The sequence below is a fragment of the Macrotis lagotis genome, chromosome 3 (genome assembly GCF_037893015.1).
Source record: "Macrotis lagotis isolate mMagLag1 chromosome 3, bilby.v1.9.chrom.fasta, whole genome shotgun sequence".
Classification (NCBI taxonomy): Eukaryota; Metazoa; Chordata; class Mammalia; order Peramelemorphia; family Peramelidae; genus Macrotis; species Macrotis lagotis.
The window spans coordinates 217091444-217115329 of record NC_133660.1 but is presented as its reverse complement, the minus strand read 5'-3'; the positions used below and the strand labels follow the sequence as shown (position 1 = coordinate 217115329).

The window sequence follows — 23886 nt, the reverse complement described above, 5'->3', positions numbered from 1 at the left end:
CTTTTTTATAATTTATGATACTCCTCTTATTTCCCCATTTCTGTCAAGGAGAATGCCAAGAAGGACTGGAAACTTCAAGTGAGTCAGTGGGGAATGAAGTGGACTGAGTAATTCAGCACTTCCAAACCTGGAAAGCTCCCAGATAATGCAAATCTAGGAAATAGGAAAAGAACCCTGAACTGATTTCTATAATGGAGATAAAAGGATATGGTGGACAGAATTTCACATCTGACCCTTGTTATCTAAGTGACTTTGAACAAATCACTTTACCTCTTTTCTGTAAAATACAAGGGTTGTACTAGATGACCTCTGAGGTCCCATTTTGCTTTTAGGTCATTGATCCTATGATCACCAAAAACAACTGTTTTGCAGGAATATCTAGGCAATAGAGTGCTTCCATACTCCCTCTACCCTAACTCCCACCTAGGGTTTGGACTGGGTGTGCAAAACTATGCTAATGTAGATCAAATAATATCAATAAATGACAAGAGTTGTGAATACATCTGGGCTGATGTAACATTTGGGGAGGGATGAGAGAGAGAGAGAGAGAGAGAGAGAGAGAGAGAGAGAGAGAGAGCGCTATCATGGAAGATGAGAGAGGAAAGAAGTTGTGTCTTACTGAATCCTAGGAAAAATTGAAATTGAGTTCTGTTGGGTAGCAGGCTTGTTCTAAGGGGATTGGATAAAATATTTGGATAACTCCAGTTGATTTTATTCTGTATCCTGAAATACCACCATAAAGGGGAGAGATAGGAAGCAAGAGGTTCACATAGTGATAGCTATCACTGGAAGGAAATTTACCTAATCTCTCTGAACTTCAATTTCTTCAACTATCAAATAAGAACAATACTTGTCCAACATATTGTGTAAAGTTGTTTTTAAAAAGAGCTTTTTGTTCTTTTTGTTCACTATAGATTTAAGAGTTCTTACTGTTGTTGTTATTGAGAGGCAACATTGGAATTGGGAAAGATCTGAGTTAAACCTGTCTCTGACACACACTGGCTATTTGACTCTGGGCACATAATCTTTCAATGACTTAGACAACTCTCCAAGACTACTAGTTGCAATATAGCTGTTAATCTGCAATGGTAGAGGTAGAGAGTCCCCTACTCCAAGGAAATCAAAAATCCAGACCAAAACAATGGCAACAAAATATTTCTATTAATAAATGTATCCTAAAACAATTTCAGCCTCCCATATCAAAAGATAAGTAAAAAGAACAAAATTTAGTAATGAATTAATCATCATACTTTAACATTAAGCAATTTCATGGAATTTTAATTCTAGAAGAGATCGAGTCAACTAGTTTAGTACTTTGCTTTAATATAATCAAAGTCAACTCTGACTTTATTTTCTTAGTCTTCATCCTTATTATTGGACTCTACTGCCTTTGATTCTCTTGATCACTCTCACTCCTACTAAATATTCTCCTCCCTAGGTTTTTAATGAGACAATTCTCTATTTTCTTCTTACCCTTCTGACCTTTCTCAATTTTTTCTGCATCTTCAACTATGTCACAATTGTGGATGTATCTCAAGGCTCTGTCCTGGGCTCTTTTCTTCTTTATTTATATATTCTCTGAAAGTGACTTCATCAACTCCAAAAGGTTTAATTATCATCTCTATACAAATAATTCACAGGATATAACCAGCCTGGATCTCTCTCCCGGGTTCAGCTTTTACACTATTCATTCTAAATTTCAAACTTAGAGACATCTCAAATTCAATCATTATCTGTTTCCCAAAATCATTTTCCTGTTCTTCCAAATTCATCTCCTTAGCATTATCCTCAACTACTCATTCTCTCTCAATCCCCATATCTAATTGGTTACTAATTTTCTCAATTTTGCATCTTCAAATTCTCTGACATCCAAATCCTTTTTATTCTCAGTTACCACTTTCAGGTCTTAATCATCTCCCACCTGGAATATTACAATATTCTATTAGCTAATTACCTTGTTTAAAGACTCACTCCCCTTCATCCATCTTCCCCTCTTGCCTAGACTGTGTAAATGGTCTTCTAATTAATCTTTCTCCATGCCAATGCATCCACCATAGAACTGCCAAAGGGATTTTTTCTTAAGTTCATTCCAACCACAACATTTCAATTATTGGATAAATTCCAGTGATTCCCTATGACCACTTAGATAAAATATAAGCTATTTTAAAGGTCTTCAACCTATATTTCCAAACTTCTTATCTTCCAGCATTTACCCTAAACTCACATTTTCAGTCTAGCCAAACTGACCTCTCTGTTGCTCACATACCAATCCATCTTCCATCTCTATGACTTTATAGTGACCATCCCCCAAACCTAGAAGCTCTGTCACATCTGCATCAAAGAAACATACTCTTCCTTCAAGACTCAGCTGAAAAATTGTCTTTTCCACAATTTTCCTTTCATCATCCTTCCTTTTGGCTTAAGTTTTAATTATCTTGAATTTATTCTGAATATACTTCTGTATAGGCATATTGTATTCCCTAGTAGAAAGTAAACTTTCTGAGATGTAAAAATTATTTAATTAATAAAATTAAATCACTTTACCTCTTTTCTGTAAAATACAAGGGTTGTACTAGATGACCTCTGAGGTCCCATTTTGCTTTTAGGTCATTGATCCTATGATCACCCAAAACAACTGTTTTCCATTAAAATTAATAAAATTAAAAATTATTTAATTTTTACACAGTCCAGGACACAGTAGCTGCTAAATAAATACTTGTTGGTTGGGTGATCACCTCTAGAATGGACTTCAAAGTGCTGACTCAAAGAAACCTGTGTGTGTGATCTTAGATAGGTCACTTAATCTTGCTAGGACTCAGCTTCCTCATATGTAACAACAATAACATATAGATAACACTTTAAGGCTTACAAAGCACTTTATAAATTCAAGGGTGTATTTGATGATGATGATGTCTAAAGTCCTTTACCTCTAATTTTGGTCACTTAAGCTCACTAGAACTCAGTTTCCTCATATGTAATAATAACTAATAATATTCATATAGATTACACTTTCAGGTTTGCAGAGCACTTTATAAATGAGAGGGTTGTATTTTATGGTCTCTAGGGTCCTTTACAGCTCTAATTGGTGGTCAACTAATAAGCATCTTTGGTGACAGGGAACCCACTACTTTTCAGGACAGTCAATTCCATTTTAGCACAGTTTTCATTGATAAAAAGAATTGAAAATTTTAGTCTCAAAATTTCAAGATTACATGAGTTTATTTCTATCCTTGTTCTCCTTCATTTCCTGAAGGAAAAAATGATTATCTTCCAAATATACCTCATCTTCCAAGCAATTCTCACCTTCTTGAATTAATAGGCTTTTGTGCATTAACTGTAAAGCCTCTTCATCAATAAAGACATCAATCCCGGCATTGAAATCTGCACTGTTTTCCCTGCTGTCATAGCTGGAGAGAAGCCAATAGTCTTGGTCCATCAACAAGTTTTCCATGCAGTGGTTTATGAAACCTAGCCAATAGAAAGATAAAATTAGAAAGCCTTTTGTGTTTCCTTACCCCCTTACAAAATGGAGGTAAGTGGAGCCATCTGCTAAGACAACAATCAGAATTGAGTGCAGAAAAACTATTTCAACATTTGCAAAGAAGGAAGATGCCTTTGTTAAAAGTGTCTCCTTGAGAGATCCTGTTAAAAGAAACAAAATTATATGAAAATGAGTAGAAGCAAAATTACAAGAAAATGAGCTGCAAGCCAACAATAGACATGCTGATGGACGATGGTGATCACAGTAATTTAACACGTGCAGCATTTTTGAGTTCATAAGGCATTTCACAAGCTTTATTTCATTTAAACCTCAAAAGCACCATATGAAGTTGAAGACATGCTATTATTCTAATTTTATAGATGGAAAAAAGAAGAAAGGGACAAAATCAGCACCCAGAGCTCTGGACTCCAAATGATTGTATGGGGAGTGGAAAACATGATGACTTAGTAATGACCGCAAAATCCTGAATTCAGATTCTGACTATGGCAATTATTATCATGTGATGACTTTTTGAAAGAAAGACAGCAAAAGATTGTGAACAGAGTTGACTTTGGAGTCACTGGAACATAATGGCACAATAATTTCAGGGATTTAGTCCCCCTTTTAAGACTATAATGCCAATGTGAATTAGGAGAGAGCATGTCTTCATTTGGAAGCTCTCTATAACAATGAAACTGCACAACCAGTTCTTATCCTTGTCAACTATCTCTTTATAAGGCTTTAACCTCCCTTCACCTCAGTGGTATCCAACTCTTGTAACCCCTTGGACCAACTGTCCATGGGATTTTCTTGGCAAAGATAAGGGGAAAGTTTTCCATTTATTTTTCCACTAAATTAGGCAAACAGAGGTTACGTGACTTGCCCAGGGTCACACAGCTACCAAATGTCTGAGGCTGGATTTAAAATCAGATCTTTGACTCTAGGCTAAGAGATCTATCCACTGAGTCATTTAGCTGTATGTGGCCCAAGGTCCCTCAAAATGAAGGAGGTAGAACTAGACAAGCTTTAAGGTCCCCATCAGTTCTAAATTCTATGATTGCATAAAAACCTATGTCCTTTTAACTAAATGATCCCATCAAGGATTCATCAAAATTACTTTTTTTCCCAGGACATGTTCTAGCATTAGAAGATATATTTAATCATCCATATCCAGAGAAGAAACTGTGGAGTTTAAATGAAGACCAAAGACTATTATCCTCAATTTTTTTTATTTTTATTAAAGATATTATTTGAGTTTTATAGTTTTCCCCCAATCTTGCTTCCCTCCCCCCACCCCCACCCCACAGATAGCACTCCATCAGTCTTTACTTCGTTTCCATGTTGTACCTTGATCCATATTGGGTGTGATGAGAGAGAAATCATATCCTTAAAGAGAACAGAATTCTCAGAGGTAACCAGATCAAACCATAAGACATCTGGGTTTTTTTTTTTCCGAATTAAAGGGAATAGTCCTTGTACTTTGTTCAAACTCCACAGCTCCTTATCTGGATACAGATGGTACTCTCCTTTGCAGACAGCCAAAAATTGTTCCCAACTGTTGCGCTGATGGAATGAGCAAGTCCTTCAAGGTTGAACATCACTCCCATGTTGCTGTTAGGGTGTACAGTGTTTTTCTGGTTCTGCTCATCTCACTCAGCATCAGTTCATGAAAATCCCTCCAGGTTTCCCTGAAATCCCGTCCCTCCTGATTTCTAATAGAACAATAGTACTCCATGACATACATATACCACAATTTGCTAAACCATTCCCCAAATGAAGGACATTTACTGGATTTCCAATTCTTTGCCACCACAAACAGGGCTGCTATAAATATTTTTGTACAAGTAATGTTTTTACCCTTTTTCCTTATCTCTTCAGGGTATAGACCCAGTAGTGGTATAGCTGGGTCAAAGGGTATGCACATTTTTGTTGCCCTTTGGGCATAGTTCCAAATAGCTCTCCAGAAGGGTTGGATGAGTTCACAGCTCCATCAACAGTGTAATAGTGTCCCAGATTTCCCACATCCCTTCCAACAATGATCATTATCCTTCCTGGTCATACTGGCCAATCTGAGAGGTGTGAGGTGGTACCTCAACAAAGCTTTAATTTGCATTTCTCTAATAATTAATGATTTAGAGCATTTTTTCATATGGCTATGGATTGCTTTGATCTCATCTGTAAATTGCCTTTGCATATCCTTTGACCATTTGTCAACTGGGGAATGGCTTTTTGTTTTAAAAATATGACTAAGTTCTCTGTATATTTTAGAAATGAGTCCTTTGTCAGAATCATTAGTTGTAAAGATTGTTTCCCAATTTACTACTTTTCTTTTGATTTTGATTACATTGGTTTTACCTGTGCAAAAACTTTTTAATTTAATGTAATCGAAATCATCTAATTGGTTTTTAGTGATGTTCTCCAACTCTTCCTTAGTCATAAACTGTTCCCCTTTCCATAGATCTGACAGGTAGACTAGTCCTTGATCTTCTAATTTGCTTATAGTATTGTTTTTTATGTCTATGTCCTGTAACCATTTGGATCTTATCTTGGTAAAGGGTGTGAGGTGTTGGTCTAATCTAAGTTTCTTCCATACTAACTTCCAATTATCTTAGCAGTTTTTATCAAAGAGGGAGTTTTTATCCCCGTGGCCTGACTCTTTGGGTTTATCAAACAGCATATTACTATAATCCTCTCCTGCTTTTACACCTAGTCTATTCCACTGGTCCACCACTCTATTTCTTAGCCAGTACCAAACAGTTTTGATGACTGATGCTTTATAATATAATTTTAGATCTGGTAGTGCTAAGCCACCTTCGTTTGCATTTTTTTTTCATTAAGCTCCTGGCAATTCTTGACTTTTTATTTCTCCATATGAATTTACTTACAATTTTTTCTAGCTCATTAAATTAATTTTTTGGAATTTTGATTGGTAGGGCACTAAACAGATAGTTTAGTTTTGGTAGAATTGTCAGTTTTATTATATTAGCTCTACCTATCCATGAGCAGTTGATATTTGCCCAGTTATTTAAATCTGATATAATTTATGTGAGAAGTGTTTTATAATTGTTTTCAAAAAGATTCTGAGTTTGTCTTGGCAAATAGACTCCCAAGTATTTTACACTGTCTGAGGTTACTTTGAATGGAATTTCTCCTTCTAGCTCTTCCTGCTGTTTCTTGCTAGTCATATATAGGAAATTTGAGGATTTATGGGGGTTTATTTTATAACCTGCAACTTTGCTAAAATTGCTAATTGTTTCCAGTATTTTTTTAGATGATTTTTTGGGATTCTCTAGGTAGACCATCATGTCATCTGCGAATAGTGAGAGTTTTGTCTCTTCCTTCCCAATTCTAATTCCTTTAATTTCTTTTTCTTCTCTAATTGCTGATGCTAACATTTCTAATACAATATTGAATAGTAGTGGTGATAATGGGCACCCTTGTTTAACCCCTGATCTTATTGGGAATGCCTCTAGCCTCTCCCCATTGAGTATAATGCTTGTTGATGGTTTCAGATAGATACTGCTCATTATTTTAAGGAACAGTCCATTTATTCCTACACTCTCTAGTGTTTTTAATAGGAATGGATGCTGTATTTTGTCAAAAGCTTTTTCAGCATCTATTGATATGATTATATGGTTTCTGATAGGTTTGTTATTGATATAATTGAGTATACTAACAGTTTTCCTAATATTGAACCAACCCTGCATTCCTGGAATAAATCCTACTTGATCATAATGTATTATCCTAGTGATGACTTGTTGTAGTCGTTTTGCTAAGATTTTATTTAGGATTTTTGCATCTATATTCATGAGGGAAATAGTTCTATAATTTTCTTTCTCTGTTTTAACTCTTCCTGGTTTAGGTAGCAGTACCATATTGGTTTCATAGAAAAAGTTAGGCAGAGTTCCATCTTTCCCTATTTTTCCAAAGAGTTTATATAGGATTGGAACCAATGGTTCCTTAAATGTTTGGTAGAATTCACTTGTGAATCCATCAGGCCCTGGAGATTTTTTTTTAGGGAGTTCACTAATGGCTTGTTGAATTTCTTTTTCTGAGATAGGGTTGTTCAGGTATTTAATCTCTTCTTCATTTAACCTGGGCAACTTATATTTTTGTAAATATTCATCCATTTCACTTAGATTATCAAATTTATTGGCATAAAGTTGGGCAAAATAATTTCAAATTATTACTTTAATTTCCTCCTCATTGGTGGTGAGTTCACCTTTTTCATTTATAATACTAGCAATTTGGTTTTCTTCTTTCTTTTTTTTAATCAAATTGACCAGAGGTTCATCAATTTTATTGGTTTTTTCATAATACCAACTTTTGGTTTTATTTATTAATTCAATAGTTTTTTTGCTTTCAATTTTATTAATTTCTCCTTTGATTTCTAAAATTTCTAATTTGGTATTTGATTGGGGATTTTTGATTTGTTCTTTCTCTAATTTTTGTTTAGTTCATTGATTTCCTCTTTCTCCAATTTATTCATATAACCATTTAGAGCTATAATATATCCCCTGAGAGTTGCTTTGAATGAATCCCATAGGTCTTGGTATGTTGTTTCATTATTATCATTATCTAGGATAAAATGGTTAATTCTTTCTATAATTTGTTTTTTGGTCCACTCATTTTTTAAGATGAGGTTATTCAGTTTCCAATTTGCTCTGGGTCTATATCTCCTTGGCCCAGTATTGCATATGACTTTTATCGCATTGTGATCTGAGAAAGATGTATTCACTATTTCTGCCTTTCTGCAGTTGATCATTAGGTTTTTATGTCCTAGTACATGGTCAATTTTTGTATAAGTTCCATGTACTACAGAGAAAAAGGTATATTCCTTCCTATCCCCATTCAGTTTCCTCCATAAGTCTACCATATCTAATTTTTCTAACAATCTATTTACCTCCCTAATTTCTTTCTTGCTTGTTTTATGATTTGATTTATCTAGATCTGATAGCGGGAGGTTGAGGTCTCCTACTAGTAGCATTTTGCTGTCTATGTCTTCCTGTAATTCTTTCAGCTTCTCCTCTAAGAATTTGGGTGCTGTCCCACTGGGTGCATATATATTCAATATTGAAATGACTTTATTGTCTATGGTACCTTTTAGGAGGATAAAGTTTCCTTCCTTATCTCTTTTAATGCTATCTATTTTTGCTGCTGCTTTGTCTGAGATAAGGATTGCTACCCCTGCTTTTTTTACTTCAGCTGAAGCAAAATATATTTTGCTCCAACCTTTTACCTTTACTCTATATGTATCTCTCTGCTTCAAATGAGTTTCTTGTAAGCAGCATATTGTAGGATTCTGGTTTTTAATCCACTCTGCTATTTGCTTACGTTTTAAGGGAGAGTTCATCCCATTCACATTTAAGGTTATGATTACTAATTCTTTATTGCCCTCTGTGCTATCTTCTCTCTGTTTGTATTTTTCCCCCTTTCCCCCCCTTTTATCCATATTCCCCAGTATTTTGTTTTTGAATACCACCCCCTTCAGTGTGTTTGCCCTCCTATATCACTCCCTCCCCTTTCTTTCCCCTTTCCCTGTTCCCTTCCCTTCCTTTTGTTATTTCCCCTTATTTCCTCCACTTTCCTTCCCTTTCTCTGTCCCCCCTCCCCTTTTCCCCTTTTACTTCTTGAAAGGTTAGATGTTTTATAAGTTAACTGAGTATGTGTAGGTTGACTTTAAGCCAAGTCTGATGAGAAGATTCAGGTGTTTCTCCTCTACTCCCTTCTTCCCTTCTATTACCATAGGTTTTTTGTACCTCTTAGTGTAATGAGATTTGTCCCATTCCATCCCCTCCCTCCTCCCGTCTCTTTCCTGTCCCCCTTTTTAGGGAGGTAGTGTATTTTTTTTAGATCATTCTATCTAAGTCATAGAAAATTCTGAGTGTCTGACCCTTCTAGTTCAGTATATTCTGTTGAATAGAGTCCAAATTCCTGAGAGTTATTAGAGTCTTTCTCCCCGGTGGAGTTAAAGCCAGTTAGATCCCATTAGATATCAATCTCATGGATAGGTCATGGATGTCCAGCATTTCTGGCTAGGTATATTCTCTCTGTTAGAGTTACATTTCTCAGGATTCTCAGGATTTATGAGTCTCTACCCCTCCCTATGATGGGATATAGCCAGTTTCAACTTGCTGGATTGCATTTTTTTCCTTTTACTGCCCCCCCCTTTTTTTTTACCTTTTCATGTGTCTCTTGAACCTCCTGTTTGATATCCAAATTTTCTGTTTATCTCTGGTCTTTTCATCAGAAATTTTTGGAATTCTTCCATTTCGTTAAATGTCCATCTTTTTCCCTGGAAGAGAAGGCTCAGCTTTGCAGGAAAGTAGATTCTTGGCTGCATTCCAAGCTCCCTTGCTCTTTGAAATATCTTGTTCCAGGCCCTTCGATCCCTTAAAGTTGATGCAGCCAGGTCCTGCGTGATCCTTACTGTGGCTCCTTGATATTTAAATTGTTTCTTTCTGGCTGCTTGCAGGATTTTCTCTTTTATCTGATAGTTCTGGAGTTTGGCCACAACATTCCTTGGTGTTTTCCTTTTAGGATCTTTTTCTGGTGGGGATCGATGTACTCTTTCAATAACTACTTTGCCCTCGGATTCCATGATGTCAGGGCAGTTTTCCATCACTAGATCCTGTAATAGTAAGTCCAGGCTTTTTTTCTCTTCAATGTTTTCAGGAAGTCCTATAATTTTCAGGTTTCCCCTCCTCGATCTATTCTCGAGGTCAGTGGTTTTGTTGATGAGGTATTTCACATTTGCTTCTATTTTTTCTATTTTTTTGATTTTGTTTAACTGACTCTTGCTGTCTCGTGGAGTCATTAGTTTCTGTAGACTCCATTATTTTTGGGGGGAGGAGTTTTCTTCATTAACCTTTTCCAATTGGTCGATTCTACTTTTGAAAGAACTTTCCATTTGACCAATTGAGGTTTTGAGAGAATTAATTTCTTTTTGCATTTGCTCATTTGAGGATCTGAGAGAATTATTCTCATTTTGCAAGGTATTAATTGTCTCCCCCAAATTTTCCAGTTGATTTTTAAACTCCTTCCTTATTTCTTCAAGGAAGTCTTTCTGTGCTGGAGACCAGATTGTATTCTCCTCAGAGATTCCAGGTATCTCTGGGTTGGGGTCTTTCCCTTCCAGGAATTTTTCTATGGATCCACCTTTCTGCTGACCCTTCTTCATTATGCTAAGACCTTGAGTTGGGTGGGGCTGGTTCACCTGTGCTTGGGATCTCTAAAGGCTTTACTGAGTGCAGTTTCTCTGGCTGGCCAGTAGGAGGAGCTGGTTGCCCTCTCTGGGGTGTCTGTGACCTTGGTTGAGAGACCTCCCTTTACTTGAGGGAGGGAATTGGAGCTATTGAATTCTTTTGCCTTCAATCAATGGTGGGCTTTACCCTGGCCTGAGGTGATTCCTCAGCTGGGCTGGTTCTTTTGCTCACACACCTGGGCCTGCCAGTACTCAGCCAAGGCTGCTGCAGCATACAAATCCTGAGGTAGATTTTCCTCTCCTGGCTTTTCTTTCTGGGTTTCCTGGTGCAGATTTCTTTTAAGAGGTTTGTTTCATGTGATAGATGGGGAAGAGATCAGGAGACTTTAGAACTGTGCCTGTCTTCTCTCCGCCATCTTGGCCCCACCCCTATTATCTTCAATTTTTAAAAATTATCTTAATATATAACATCTTTTAAAAAATTATCTTATATATAAAATGTCATTTTTCTCTCTAATGTTTTCTTGCTTTTGTATGTGATTCTTCTCTCACAACACATTTAATATCGATCATGGTATCACCTCCCTGTTGTCTTGGTCTTCTTCAAAAATGAAGGACAAACATGATGATGATGATGATGATGATGATGACGATGATGATGTTTAGTATAGTTATAAATATAGAGCTTATATTAGATTGCTTTATGTTGGGGGAAAGGAAGAAGGGAGAAAAATTGTGAAACTCAAAAACCTTGCAAAAAATAGATTAGTAAAAACTATCATTGCTTGTAGTTGGAAAAACAAATAAAATATTTTTTTTTAAAAGAAGATATAATTATCTGTGTGCCTTAAATGTCAAATTGTCTGGGAGCCTGGGAATTGGTCTCTGAGAGGTAAGTGAGCTTTTCTTACTTTACCCAGAACCAAGCAACCCTAGCAATTCCTTGTCATCTCCACACCTTGCCCAAACTTGTTTTCTCACCAACTTCCAACTCTCCAGTTCTCCTTCATGCATTACCTTCTCCCATTAGAATGTAAGCTCTTACTGGCCAAAGACTGGCTTGTTTGCTTCTCTCTGTATCCTTAAGCTTTTCCATAATGTTTGGCATACAATAAAAACTTAATAAATGCTCTATTCATCTCTCTATACTTATCAAGACTTGACTTTAACATAGTGATACCATTTTGGTCCTTTTCAAGAACAAAGGACAACAATCAACTGCAATACTATCACTTGATAGAAAGGACTTGAAATCAGAAGGTTAGGCCTGTGACTTTGGTCAAGTCATTATAATTCTATAATTCTTTGATCTCTGGTTTCCCTATGAATAAAGGAAGGGGAATATTATACCTTTATTATTTAATTTAAAGAACTATGAAAATGAAATAGGTTGTGATTATAAATATCATTAAAGAATATTTGTTATCTGTTTTTTAAAAATATTTATTTAAAGCAATGGGTTAAGTGACTTGCCCAAGGTCACACAGCCAGACAATTATTAAGTGCCTGAGGCTAGATTTGAACTCAGGCCCTCCTAACTCCAGGACCAGTGCTCTATCCACTGTGCCACCTAGCTGCCCCTATTACCTGTTTTTGAAAAACTACCAGATAAGTTTTATTAGCAAAAATAACCAAAAGCATAAATGATTATCCCTATTATTAAATAATTATTATTTTGACATAGTTACAATTTAGTAAAACATTTTCTCACAAAGAAAATTTCAATAATAACATAAATGATTTTATTATAAAAATACTGATTATGATAGATAGCATTTTTACAAAGTTTTAAGGTTTGCAAAACACTTTAGAAAAGTTAATTCATTTGATCCTCACAACAAGTCTGGGGGGGTTGTGTTATCATTATCCCCATTTTACAGATGAGAAAACTGAGGCTCAGAGAGATTAAGGTGCTTACTTAGAATTAATTAGAATTAATAATTAGAATTAATAATAAGTGTCTGAAGCAGGAGTTGAACCCAAAAGGGATAATGAGGAACAATTTTACATTTCTTCCTAGGATGCTAAGTTCCTTACCTAGACAGTAATAGGTAGAAAACTTCCATATTTCTTCAAAAGTTTTAAATGTCACCACAATAAGGTCCTGGTCACTGTGAATGGACAGAAGCCTGGCTGACAGCTCCTGAGGAGAAAAAAAAAGAAAGATAATCTGTTGACAAAGTTGGCATTATTCAGAGATTAGTTTTGAGCTATTAATAAAATACTAATGATCAAATAGTCAAGTTATTAGTGGAAAATGGGAAATGGAAAATACCAGATTGCAAATTAGTTTTTATCGACCATTTCAAAGGTCTTTAAGTTTTTATTTGTGCTATCAATCTGCTTTCCTTTCCTTTTTTTTATTTTCTTGACAAATTATTGAAAATTTCTTTGTGAGAATATTTTACTAAATTGTAATTATGTCAAAATAATAATCATTTAATAATAGTGATAATCATTTATGCTTTTGTCTATTTTTGCTAATAAACCAATGGAGTGGTTTGCCATTTTATTCTCCAGCTCACTTTACAGATGAGGAAACTGAGGCAATCAGGGTTGCATGACTGACCCAGGGTCACACAGCTGGTTATTGTCTGAGCCTGGATTTGAATTCAGGTCTCCTGGATTCCAGCCCTGTGCTCTATCCATGTTCCACCTAGCTGAAGGAAAGGGTTATTTATAGCTTTGTTTGTTTCCCCAGTGCCTAGTTCATAGTGATTAGTAAACAATTAACAAATACTTTTTGTTTATCTAATTTCCTACATCCTTCAGATCATTTCCTGCCTGAAGTCAAGAATGTGTTATATTCCTGGTAATAATAAAAATGATAATAATATAAATAATTTTTATAGAACCTACTATCTCCCAGCCCCTATACTAAACACAGTACAATTATTGTTTAATTTTAGCCTCACAACAATCTTAGGAAAATATTTTGTCACCTTTTCATGGTTGAGGAAGTTGAGAGAAACAAGAGTTAAATGATCTGTCCGAGGTCACATATGGAAACCTGTTCAACATAGTTATACATGTATAACCTATTTCAGGTTGCTAGCTGACAAGTGGAGGGAAGGGACAGAAAAGAGGGATACTTATATCTAAGTATTTACAAGAACAAGGTTAGATTTAAACTCAGGTCTTTATGCCTCCAAGTCCAATGCTATATCCATTCAGCAACTGTCAGCTACATGACCCTGGGTGAATCAACTCACTTTTCTGAGCTTCATTTTTCTCCTGTCTCAAAGGGAAGAGTAGGACTCTAATTTTTCATTTCCTATCTCAGAGATTATGAGAAAAGTGTTTTAAAATCTTAAAAGTGCCTAAGAGATATGAACTATAATTACTCCCATCACTATCATTCCCACTCTGTATTGTCTTATAGAATTAGTATTCTATTAGAACATAAACTCCATGAGGGGAGGCACAGTCTTACTTGCTTGTATTTGTGTAGCTCTTTTTTCTGGCACATAGTAAGCACTTGAATGTTTTTCATTTATTCATTCATAATATAGCACAGGGTTCATCTTTTACTTGACCCTTTTTCCTGCATACACTAATGACTACAAGTTCCATGAATCTCAAATATTTTTGGTCCTCCCATTCCCTTAGTTTTCTTGAATCTGTGGGATGCTTTGCCTTAGTTTCCTCAACTATAAGATGAGCTGGAGAAGGAAATGGCAAACCACTCCAGTATCTCTTCCAGGAAAACTCCAAATGAGTCACAAAAAAGTTAGACATGACTTAAATGAAAGAACATCTCATTATTAATAGCCAGTCAAAATCTTATAGGATTCTGACACTGTCATCCAATGCATTTACAATTCCTTTACTATTCATTTACCATTCCCTGGTAGGATTTCATCTTCACATTCTTTTTTTTAAGGCAATGGGATTAAAGTGACTTGCCCAAGGTCATACGGTCAGGCAATTATTAAGTGTCTGAGTCTGAATTTGAACTCAGGTCCTTCTGACTTCAGAACCAGGGTTCTATCCATTGCGCCAACTAGCTGCCCTGGGATTTCATCTTTGGACTACATACAACATTTACTAACTTGTTAAATATTAACATGAGGGCAGAGTTTCTTTTCTTTCTTTTTTCTTTAGGTCATCCTTAAGTGCTATTAATAGTTTTCTATCCTGGTTAAAACTACAGAATACTCAGAGGCTACACATACTTAAACCAATTCCCACCCTTTTTTCCTACATCTATACTACATCTTTTACTGCATCTTTCACTGCATCTGACTTTGATGAATAGAATTCCACAACTATATTTAGGAATGCAATGAACAACATGGAATCCTTTTTTTTAGTTTATTTTTTATTTAAATTTATTTATTATTCCAATTACATACAAAGATCATTTTCAACATTCACCTTTTTGTAATGTTTTGAGTTCTGCCTTTTCTCCTTCCTTCTTCTCTATACCCCTTTCCTCTTGATAGTGAGCAATGTAATACAGATTATACATGTATAACTATGTTAAGCATATTTCTGTATTAGTCACATTGTGAAAGATGAATGAAAACAAAAGGGAATGAAAAACAAATCACATGGAACCTTTGAAGGCAATGGGGTTAGTTTGATGATTACTAAGGCCACTTCCATCTCTAAGATTATTTGACTCAATGGTCTACTTGGGTTCTAGACTAATTGTATAAAAGAGTCCATGATCTCAAAATGGTTAAGAACTCCTGGTCTAGCAGAACTCTGAAATCTTTTTCAAGTCAGTATTTTCTACCTTATGACTTACAGTCTAAGGTTCTTTTCAATATAATGAAACTATTATTTCTGTTATTTTTATTATTATTTTCATTATACGCAAATTTCTCACAACAGACTCTTAGGAAACCATTCTAATATCTTCTGGTCTAATCCCAGCTTCTGTAAGAGTTCTTTCTCAGGGTCCCTAGTGGTGGGTATCTACCTCTCTGAGATTATTGCCTCCTGATTAGGATATGAGCTCTTTGAGAGAAAGGATTGTTATACCCTCCTTTATCTCCCCAGGGCATGGGCCATCATCAGTAAATCAATAGGAGTTTCCTAATCCAGGACTCCAAAACTTGTGTTTAACAGTGACTTGTTTGAAGGCATAGCTAGCATGTTTATCAAATTTGGAAATGATACAAAGCTTGAAGGGATAGTAAACACATTGGATGACAGTGTCAGAATCCTATAAGACTTTGACTGGCTATTAATAATGAGATGTTTTTCTTTCATTTCAGTCATGTCTGACTTTTTGTGACTCATTTGGAGTTTTCCTGGAAGAGATACTGGAGTGGTTTGCCATTTCCTTCTCCAGCTCATCTCACAGTTGAGAAAACTGAAGCAAAGCATCCCACAGCTAGTGAGTGTTTGAAATCAGGTTTGAACTTTGGAAGATGAGTCTTCCTGTCTCAAGTCTGGCACTCTATCCCCTGTGACATCTAGGAGCCCAGCACAATGGGTGAGATCTAAGAAAATTTAAATAGAGATAAAAGTAAAGGACTACAGTGGGGTTTTTAAAAATCAGCTTTATAAGTAAGAAGAAGCATATCTAGACAGTAGTTCCTTTTGAAAAATGGAATACCAAGTTTATAAGTTTCAATAATATGATATGGCAACTCCAACACTATGGCAATCTTAGACCACATGAAGACAGGAGTAACTGTAAGACCATATTTGGGTGTGTTAGGTTCAGTTCTGGGTACCACATTTTAGAAAAGACATCAATCAGCCAGAAAGCAACCAGAGGAGAATATCCAGGATGGCGAATGGTCTGGCTGCCATGTCCTACAACGATCAGGAGAAAGGATCTGTGAAGTCTAGCCTGGGGAAGAGAAGACTGAGGAGGTACATGACAATGGGTTGCAATATTGGAAGGGCTATTATAAAGCTGTCATTTTCTATTTGTATGCAGAAGGAAAATATCTATGAAAAATAGATGGAATCAAATCAAGGGGTATTCATTAAGCACCAGCCTGGTATTGTGCTAAGTACTGGGGGAACAGATTCAAGAATGAACCAAATCCTATTCCTATTCTCAAGAAACATATTCCAGTGGAAGACAGAAAATTCAAAGTAGATTTAAGCTTAATGCAAGGGGGAATAATTCAAGTGATCTAAAAGAATAGATTATCTTGGGAATAATTACTTACTAGAAGTTTTGAAACACAGATTGGATGGTATGGAAGAGATTCTTGTTTAGCTAGAGTTAGGTTAAAAAAAAAATCCATTTCAAAATAGAAGATGGTGGTGGTAGCTAGATTCCAGCCCATCTAAAAAAAGATCTGAAGCCTGAAATAGATCATTTCTGAGATCCTTTTCAACTTGGATATCTTGCAACTTCACAGAGGAGTAGTGGATATGGAAACAGCTAGATGATTCAATGGATAGAGTACTGGATCTGGAGCCAGGAACACCTGAATTCAAATTTGACTTTGAGCACTTACCAGCTACTGTAGGCAAGTCATCTTACCTGTTTGTCTTAATCCACTGGAGAAGGAAATGGCAAATCACTCTAGTATTTGTTAAGAAAATTCCATATTTGCATGGTTCACAGAGTCAAGAAGACTTAAACTCAAGTGAACAAGTGGATGTTGAAGGGTGTGTCCTAAGACCTGGGTGGAATTTCTGTTTTCACTCTCTACTTAAAATCATTTGGACCAAACACTTCCCCTGAGGCTAATATTCCTCTGAAATAAAGAAAATTTCTTTTTTCTTTCTTTTCTTTCTCCACAAGGGTATTTGAGAACATTAGAAGTATGAGCTGTCCCTATTACCATAAGGAAAGCCAGAGAAGTGATTATGAAAGGACCTTAGTGGGGCAATATCATACAGAATTTGCCTTGGATGAGATATGACAAAATCATTTCTCCCAACAATAATGAATAAGCAAAAAATTGCACAACTGACAAAACAACCAGAATTGCTCATGACAAGAAAACCAGCCCCTTTCAATCATGTGGATCAACTTTTGCTCAAAAAACAGCTCTTTGTAAAAGAATGGTTGCATAAGAAAATCACTTTAAAAAACCCATGATTTTAAGAAACTCCACATCTCCAGAATACTTAGCAGCATCCTCAGGCAGAGAGACTGGAACAAGATTGGTTTACAAAGTGGACTTGACAAAATCCCCAAAGGTTTAGATAAAATAATCAGTGGTGGTACTGTTGAAGGTCAGGGAACACTTTTGCTTAGACAATCTGTAAAAATATTAAAACTGGAAAAGATATTTTCTAAGATCTAGCATGGCTTCCAGCCTTAGCCTTCCATGTTCTAATGGATCTAAGGGCTTTTCCAACTCTGACATTCAATATTCTGTGATTCCTTTCTGATCTGGACTAGTAGAATTCTAATAGCTCAGCCTTTTTCAAAGTAGATCAGGTTCCAACTTAAGCCTATTGACAGGGCTGACTCTCGTTGTATATGCATGAGTTCAGTTACTCTGTGAGAGAGCTAGAATCAAGCCCTAGGAATGAAGGCTGAACAACAAACAAAATAGGGTGTGTGTTGGGGAAGGAGATGCAATAGGAAGGCATTTACATCTACTATAGATCAGGAAAAGACATTTAAAGTCACTTAAGAGATTGAGGATTGGATCTGTGATTTAATTAGGATAAGAAACACTGAGTGAGAAAACTCCCTTTACTGATGCAACTCTTCTGCAGTTTGTTTTCTTAGAGAGTCAGCAAGAGCACTAGACCAGAGAATAAGTGACTTGACCTAGATCATATAGTTAGCTAAATAACTAGCACATTTATAGCACAAATGACCCTCACTACTTGCTCATTCCATCAGTGCAACAATCAGGTACAATATTAGAGTATCTGCAATGGAGAATACCATCTGTATCCAGAGAAAAAAATGTGGAGTTTGAACAAAGACTATTACCTTCAATTTAAAAAAAACAAACAATCTATTATCTTATTATGTAATTTTGCTATCTCTTATACTTTATGTTTCTTCCTTAAGGATATGATTTCTCTCTCATCACATCCAACTTAGATCAATGCATACCATGGTAAAATGTAAAGACTAACAGACTACCTTTTGTGGGGGGGAGGGAAGCCAGATTAGGGGGAAAAATTGTAAAATTCAAAATAAATAAAATCTTTCTGAAAAAAAAAAAACAAATGATCCTCACAACAACCCTTGAAGGTAAGTGATATTATTATAACCATTTTACAAATGAAGAAACTAAGACTGGGAGGTTATGTAACTTGCCTACAGTCACAAGCTAGTAAGTTTATCTGAGAAAGGATTTGAATTCAGGTCTTCTGGACAAGTTCAGCACCTTCTGAACTGTACCACTTAGTTGCCTCAATATATAAATAATATCTTGTCAGAGATAACACCTGAACCCAGGTCTTCCTGGCTTAGCGACTATAACAGACCCAGGAGGAAAAGTTAAGAGAAAGTCTTAGCATTCTAAGCATTTAAACCATGAGGACTTACACTGAACACAGCTGAAACCTCTCTGCTATCATTTTCCAAGAGACGGAGTCTTCGCCTCAACTCCTCTTGTAGACAGGGGTCAGGAAGGCCACTCTTTGGCTGGACCATGATGAGCTTCAGGGAAATGTCTGGAAGAGATTAGATTTTGGTCAGAGTTATCCATAGGAACTCTGGCATCTGGAGCAAATTTCATTGCAGAAAAGGGCAGACCATGTGGCCCAATCTCCATACCTCGCATACACAGTAGGAGAGACCTTCCCAATCTTCTCTGACTCTACTGGCTTGTGATCCTGCTCTACCCTTTCCTAGAGGAATAGGCTAATAGAGGACAGAAAGATTCAGGCATGGTGGTCTCTAGAATACAGCAAAGAAAAAAAATACCACTCTCCCACAGGAAATATATTTCCTTCTGGATGTCAGTACCTGGGACAAGGATCTTGTTCTTTTATCTGAGTTTTACATGTCATCTAAGACACATCACTTTACTTGGCTGCAATAGATAGCTTCAGTGAGATCTGGAGTGGTTATCCCAGAGTACTTTGGAAGCAATAAAATATCCTAATGCAAAAGGCTGTTCTTCTCTGGTCCATTTATTTTATATTAATTAACACAATAGGGAGACAAGACATGCTTTTCAACTTTTATTATTATCATCAATTGTCATAATTCCTCCATAGTTCAAGTCTGTACTTTTGTGACTGTAAATGTTCCCTTCACCAGAGCAAATTGTGAGTTCTCTATAACTAAACTTCTTTCAGAGTTGCTGTGGCCAAAATAGTCCTCATTCCAGGGCTAATCTCAGGATGACCCTCTCCAATCATATGATAACAGGTTTAGAGTACATCTCTTTACCTGGTACTCAAAGCCTTTTCAACATAGGAGGAGTTTGCGGTCCCCTGGCATAGCCTTGGAGTGCTAACAGAAAGCATTGGAGGACGTTAAGAGAGTATTCATGAACACAAAAGGACATTAAGGCTTAGAGAAATAAAATGACTTACAGAAGTCCTTAAACAAATATCAAAGCTAGAATTCTCTCCATTCCCAATCCAGTGGGTTTTTTTTTACTCATTTCTCTCTTACTAAACTATGCTGACCCTTTCCTATCTTGAAGTCTTATGTTCCATCTCTATTGTAAGGCACTTAAGGCACTACTTAAATTAAAATGATTACTATCATTTTCTAATGAGTCTTGAGTCCATCATCCTCAAACTAATTGAAGTTTGTTGGCTTATTAAGGCCTTCTGGAGATCTTAAACACATAAACACCAAATCACAAATTAAAATTTGCATGATTATAGCAGGAGTGCTATATTTGGAGGCTAAGAGACTGGTTGACCTTACCTCTTTGGATCTCAATTTTCTCATTTGTAAAAAGTTACTTCTAACTCCCTATAATAATAGTAACAAATAATAATACTAATACTTATATAGCTTTTTAAAGTATGTAAAACACTTTATGAATATTATCTATGCGATCTTCACAATAACCCTGCAAGGCTTATTTTCCCATCCAAAACCATGGCAGTCAGAGTTTAAAGTCACAAGTTTTTTGACTACAGACTCAGTGATTTGTCAACACCCAGCTGCCTATAGGCTACCAATAGTCCTTCATCTCAAACCACAGGAGTACTGAGTTTAAAAAAGGGAATGACTATCAAGCCCTGCAGGAAGAGGAAGGGTGAAAGTGGTAGAGAAGGACCCAGACTAGCTGTTTCAATAGACATCTACATGATCTGTGCATCTATTGGCTAAATCTGTGTCTGGATTCATGTAGAAGAAGAGATGTATATGTAATGTAGAAATGTAACCTAGAGGAAGGACCACTGGATTGGATCTTAGAAGATCTGAGTTCTAATCCCACAATTCTACTTACTATGCCTATGACCTTAGGCAAACTACTTCACTTTGCTGGGTTTCACTTTCCTTGATCTGTAAAATGAGGAGTTTGGATTAGTGGACTTCTCATGTCCCTTTCAGCTCAAAATTTTATCAGTCTGTGACTGTGAAAAACTATTGAGTGTTATTAAAGAAAAAAGAGACTACTTCAAGATCATACACACTATTCAGGGAGAATAATGTAGTTATTTTGACTCTTAGGTCTCTCATGGTGCATAGCAACATTAAACACAGATAAATGAACTCCAAAATTAAGCCCTCTTTTTCTGAACTCGTAGAATTTGCTGACTTTAGTTTTTATTACTCATTTTGACCTGGGCCAGTTATTGAAGGTTTCATAGAAATGGTCATGCTTGGACCAACTTCACTTCAAAAAATGCATGGGGGGAAGACAAGACATTGTACCTGGAAGGGGTACAATTTCTGTCCAGGGACCCCACTGTTATGATGAGTGAGATCCTACCATGGCCAACTGTATCTAGAAGAACTCCAGTCTTGTTTTCCTCTATTTCCTAATCATCATCTTGTCATTTACCTCACCCCTCCTTTCCACCTACTTTCCTGCCCTGGAATCATAATCAAATCAGTATAATCATTGTTCCTAGAAAAAAGTGTGGGTCAACCACCTCCTCCTCCATTCATCGTCCCATTCACCCACTATTCCAAATCAAAATGGCCACAGCTCCACTATAGGTATTTTCTCTCCTTTGAGATTATAAATTCATTAAAATCAGATGCTATCTTCACCTTTATTTCTGTATTCTCACCTCTTAGAACTCATTACTTAATAAATGATTTTTAATTATTCATAATAAGAAAATTCATAAACTCCTCTGATGATCCTCAACAGATATTTAAATTCATTGGGAAGAATATCTCAATAGCTAACCCAAGTTCTTTCTATGCTTCAGACCCTCCACATCCCTACTCTCACACAGCATACATGCCCAGTGTTTGCTGTCCCTCCCTTAACAGACATGAAATTTCACTTTCATTTTAAAATCACTTAGTTATTTAAAGACTTGAGATGTTGGAAGTGTTTCAGAAAACAGCACTAGAAGGGACCTGAGAGCTAAGATTGCCAGAGTTGGAAGAAATCTCATAAATCATAGAATTTGAACCCTTCATTTTATAGATAAGGGAACCGAAACCTAGGGAGGGAAGTAAGTCGGCCAAGGTCACAGTGTGTTACTATTTGGCAATACTTCTGAAAAATTTCTTGTTCTAAATACAAAAGGCATCATTTAGCTTAATAACTGTTACCTTAAACAGAAACTGTTGTCACAACATGTGATAAGTGTACAGAGATGCTTGGGTTTATTTTGCCTAATCCATGAAAGAGCATTTTGTTTCTGAATTAAATACAGGGGATATTTGTGGTTATTCACCAACTGTTCAAAGGACCAAAAAAACCTCAGGTAGTCATCATTTTAATCCTATGCTCACAGTATCCCTTTCTTCCACCTGTCCATTGAGAGCCTGCCCTTTTTAATTTCCTTTAGGAACCAATTCAAGACATTCATGGATCCCTCCTCCTTCTAAGCATATAGAAGATGGATCAGGAAATGATTATTTGGGTATCAAAGAAAGTTTTTTTCCCTGTTACAAACAGATTCACCCCAGGAATTTTTTAAATAGTGAATCTCTTGGGTGTTTTTAGCTTAAGATTAAATTTTGATGAACTTTTCCAGGAACACCCCTGTTAAGGGAGTAAAGGATACTTGCATTGTTTCTGAGATATAAATAGACCTTGTGCTGGGGCTTGGGAGAGTGACTGGCCATGATTTCAGATATGACTTTCTACAGAAATGAAAAGAGTCAAAGAGAAACAGAAAGGATCCTATGTTTCATCCAAGCATAGATTTGGAATCCAAGTACTACTATCTTGTGATGAGAGCAATTTTAGAAGAATTTGTAAATCTGAACTAGACATTTTGTTGCCTAGAAAAAGCAGCAAAAGCAAAGCAACTTGCTCTTTTTTTTGGAAGTATGTTTATTTATTATTTCAACTTGTCCTTTTATGATGTGAAAGTAATAAGTGCAATTATTAAGACAGATTCAGGTCAGTGCCTACTATGTCCCAGCCAGTTGTAATCATTGAAGTAAGTTGTTCCATGGGGGTACTGCAAAGGGAAGGCAAGTATAAATAGGGGCACCTGCAAGATTTCTGTAACCAAAACAAAACTCAAGGTACCCCACTCTAGTTAAAGTTCTGCTCCTATGTAATGCTTGGTACCTGTTGGAAAAGGTCCCAGCTGTCCAAGAGATGTCCCCACATTGGCCCTGCAGCCATTGGAGAGCCGAATATCTGTAATAAAAAAGAATTGTGAAAGTGAACAAAGTTTCACAACAAGGCAAAAAATACCAAACTTCAGCAACATATGGAGCACTGTAGCTAAAGCTCGCTCGCTCTCTCTCTCTCTCTCTCTCTCTCTCTCTCTCTCTCTCTCTCTATTTCTCTGTCTCTGTTTCTCTATCCCTCTGTTTTTCTGTCAACTAATAAGATGTATTTTGGTAGAAAGAGCATCATGCCAGACTGACATTTACGAGCTAGGTAAAGTCAAAACTTAATCTATGCTTTCCTCAGTTTCTTCATGTATAAAATAAGGCACCTATCCCCTAGAGTTATTATGAGAAAAAAAAGTTAATATTTGTAAAGTGTTCAGGAAGCCTTTAAATGCTATATAAATGTGATGATGATGATAGTGATGATGAAAATGTGAACTTGAATGTGTTTTGTCTCTATACTTGTAGTGCCTATCATAATGCCACACCTACATGTAGCACGCAATAACTTTTACCTAATGGAATGAATCAATTTGGAGTCCTCAGGTCAAATTTTCTTTCCCCCCAAAAGCCTCCCCTTTC

At 36.3% G+C, this 23886-nt stretch overlaps 1 protein-coding gene and 1 long non-coding RNA gene across 6 annotated transcripts in view; one reads left to right on the top strand and one right to left on the bottom strand.

Annotated features, from left to right (window-relative positions):
* Positions 1 to 23886, bottom strand: part of SH3TC1 (SH3 domain and tetratricopeptide repeats 1) — a 120537-nt gene that overhangs the window by 35600 nt on the left and 61051 nt on the right. For 4 of the 5 annotated variants that reach the window (XM_074229845.1, XM_074229846.1, XM_074229843.1 and 1 more), the window contains 4 exons: positions 23255 to 23326; positions 19123 to 19250; positions 12723 to 12828; positions 3304 to 3468 (listed from right to left, as the gene is read on the bottom strand). In XM_074229845.1, the coding sequence (XP_074085946.1) occupies positions 3304 to 3468; positions 12723 to 12828; positions 19123 to 19250; positions 23255 to 23326 (471 nt within the window). Of the gene's footprint in view, positions 1 to 3303; positions 3469 to 9661; positions 11382 to 12722; positions 12829 to 19122; positions 19251 to 23254; positions 23327 to 23886 lie in introns of those variants that run through there. The other variant, XM_074229848.1, reaches the window with a different exon arrangement.
* Positions 1 to 23886, top strand: part of LOC141518124 (uncharacterized) — a 120700-nt gene that overhangs the window by 74029 nt on the left and 22785 nt on the right. The gene's annotated exons all lie outside the window — the stretch shown is intronic.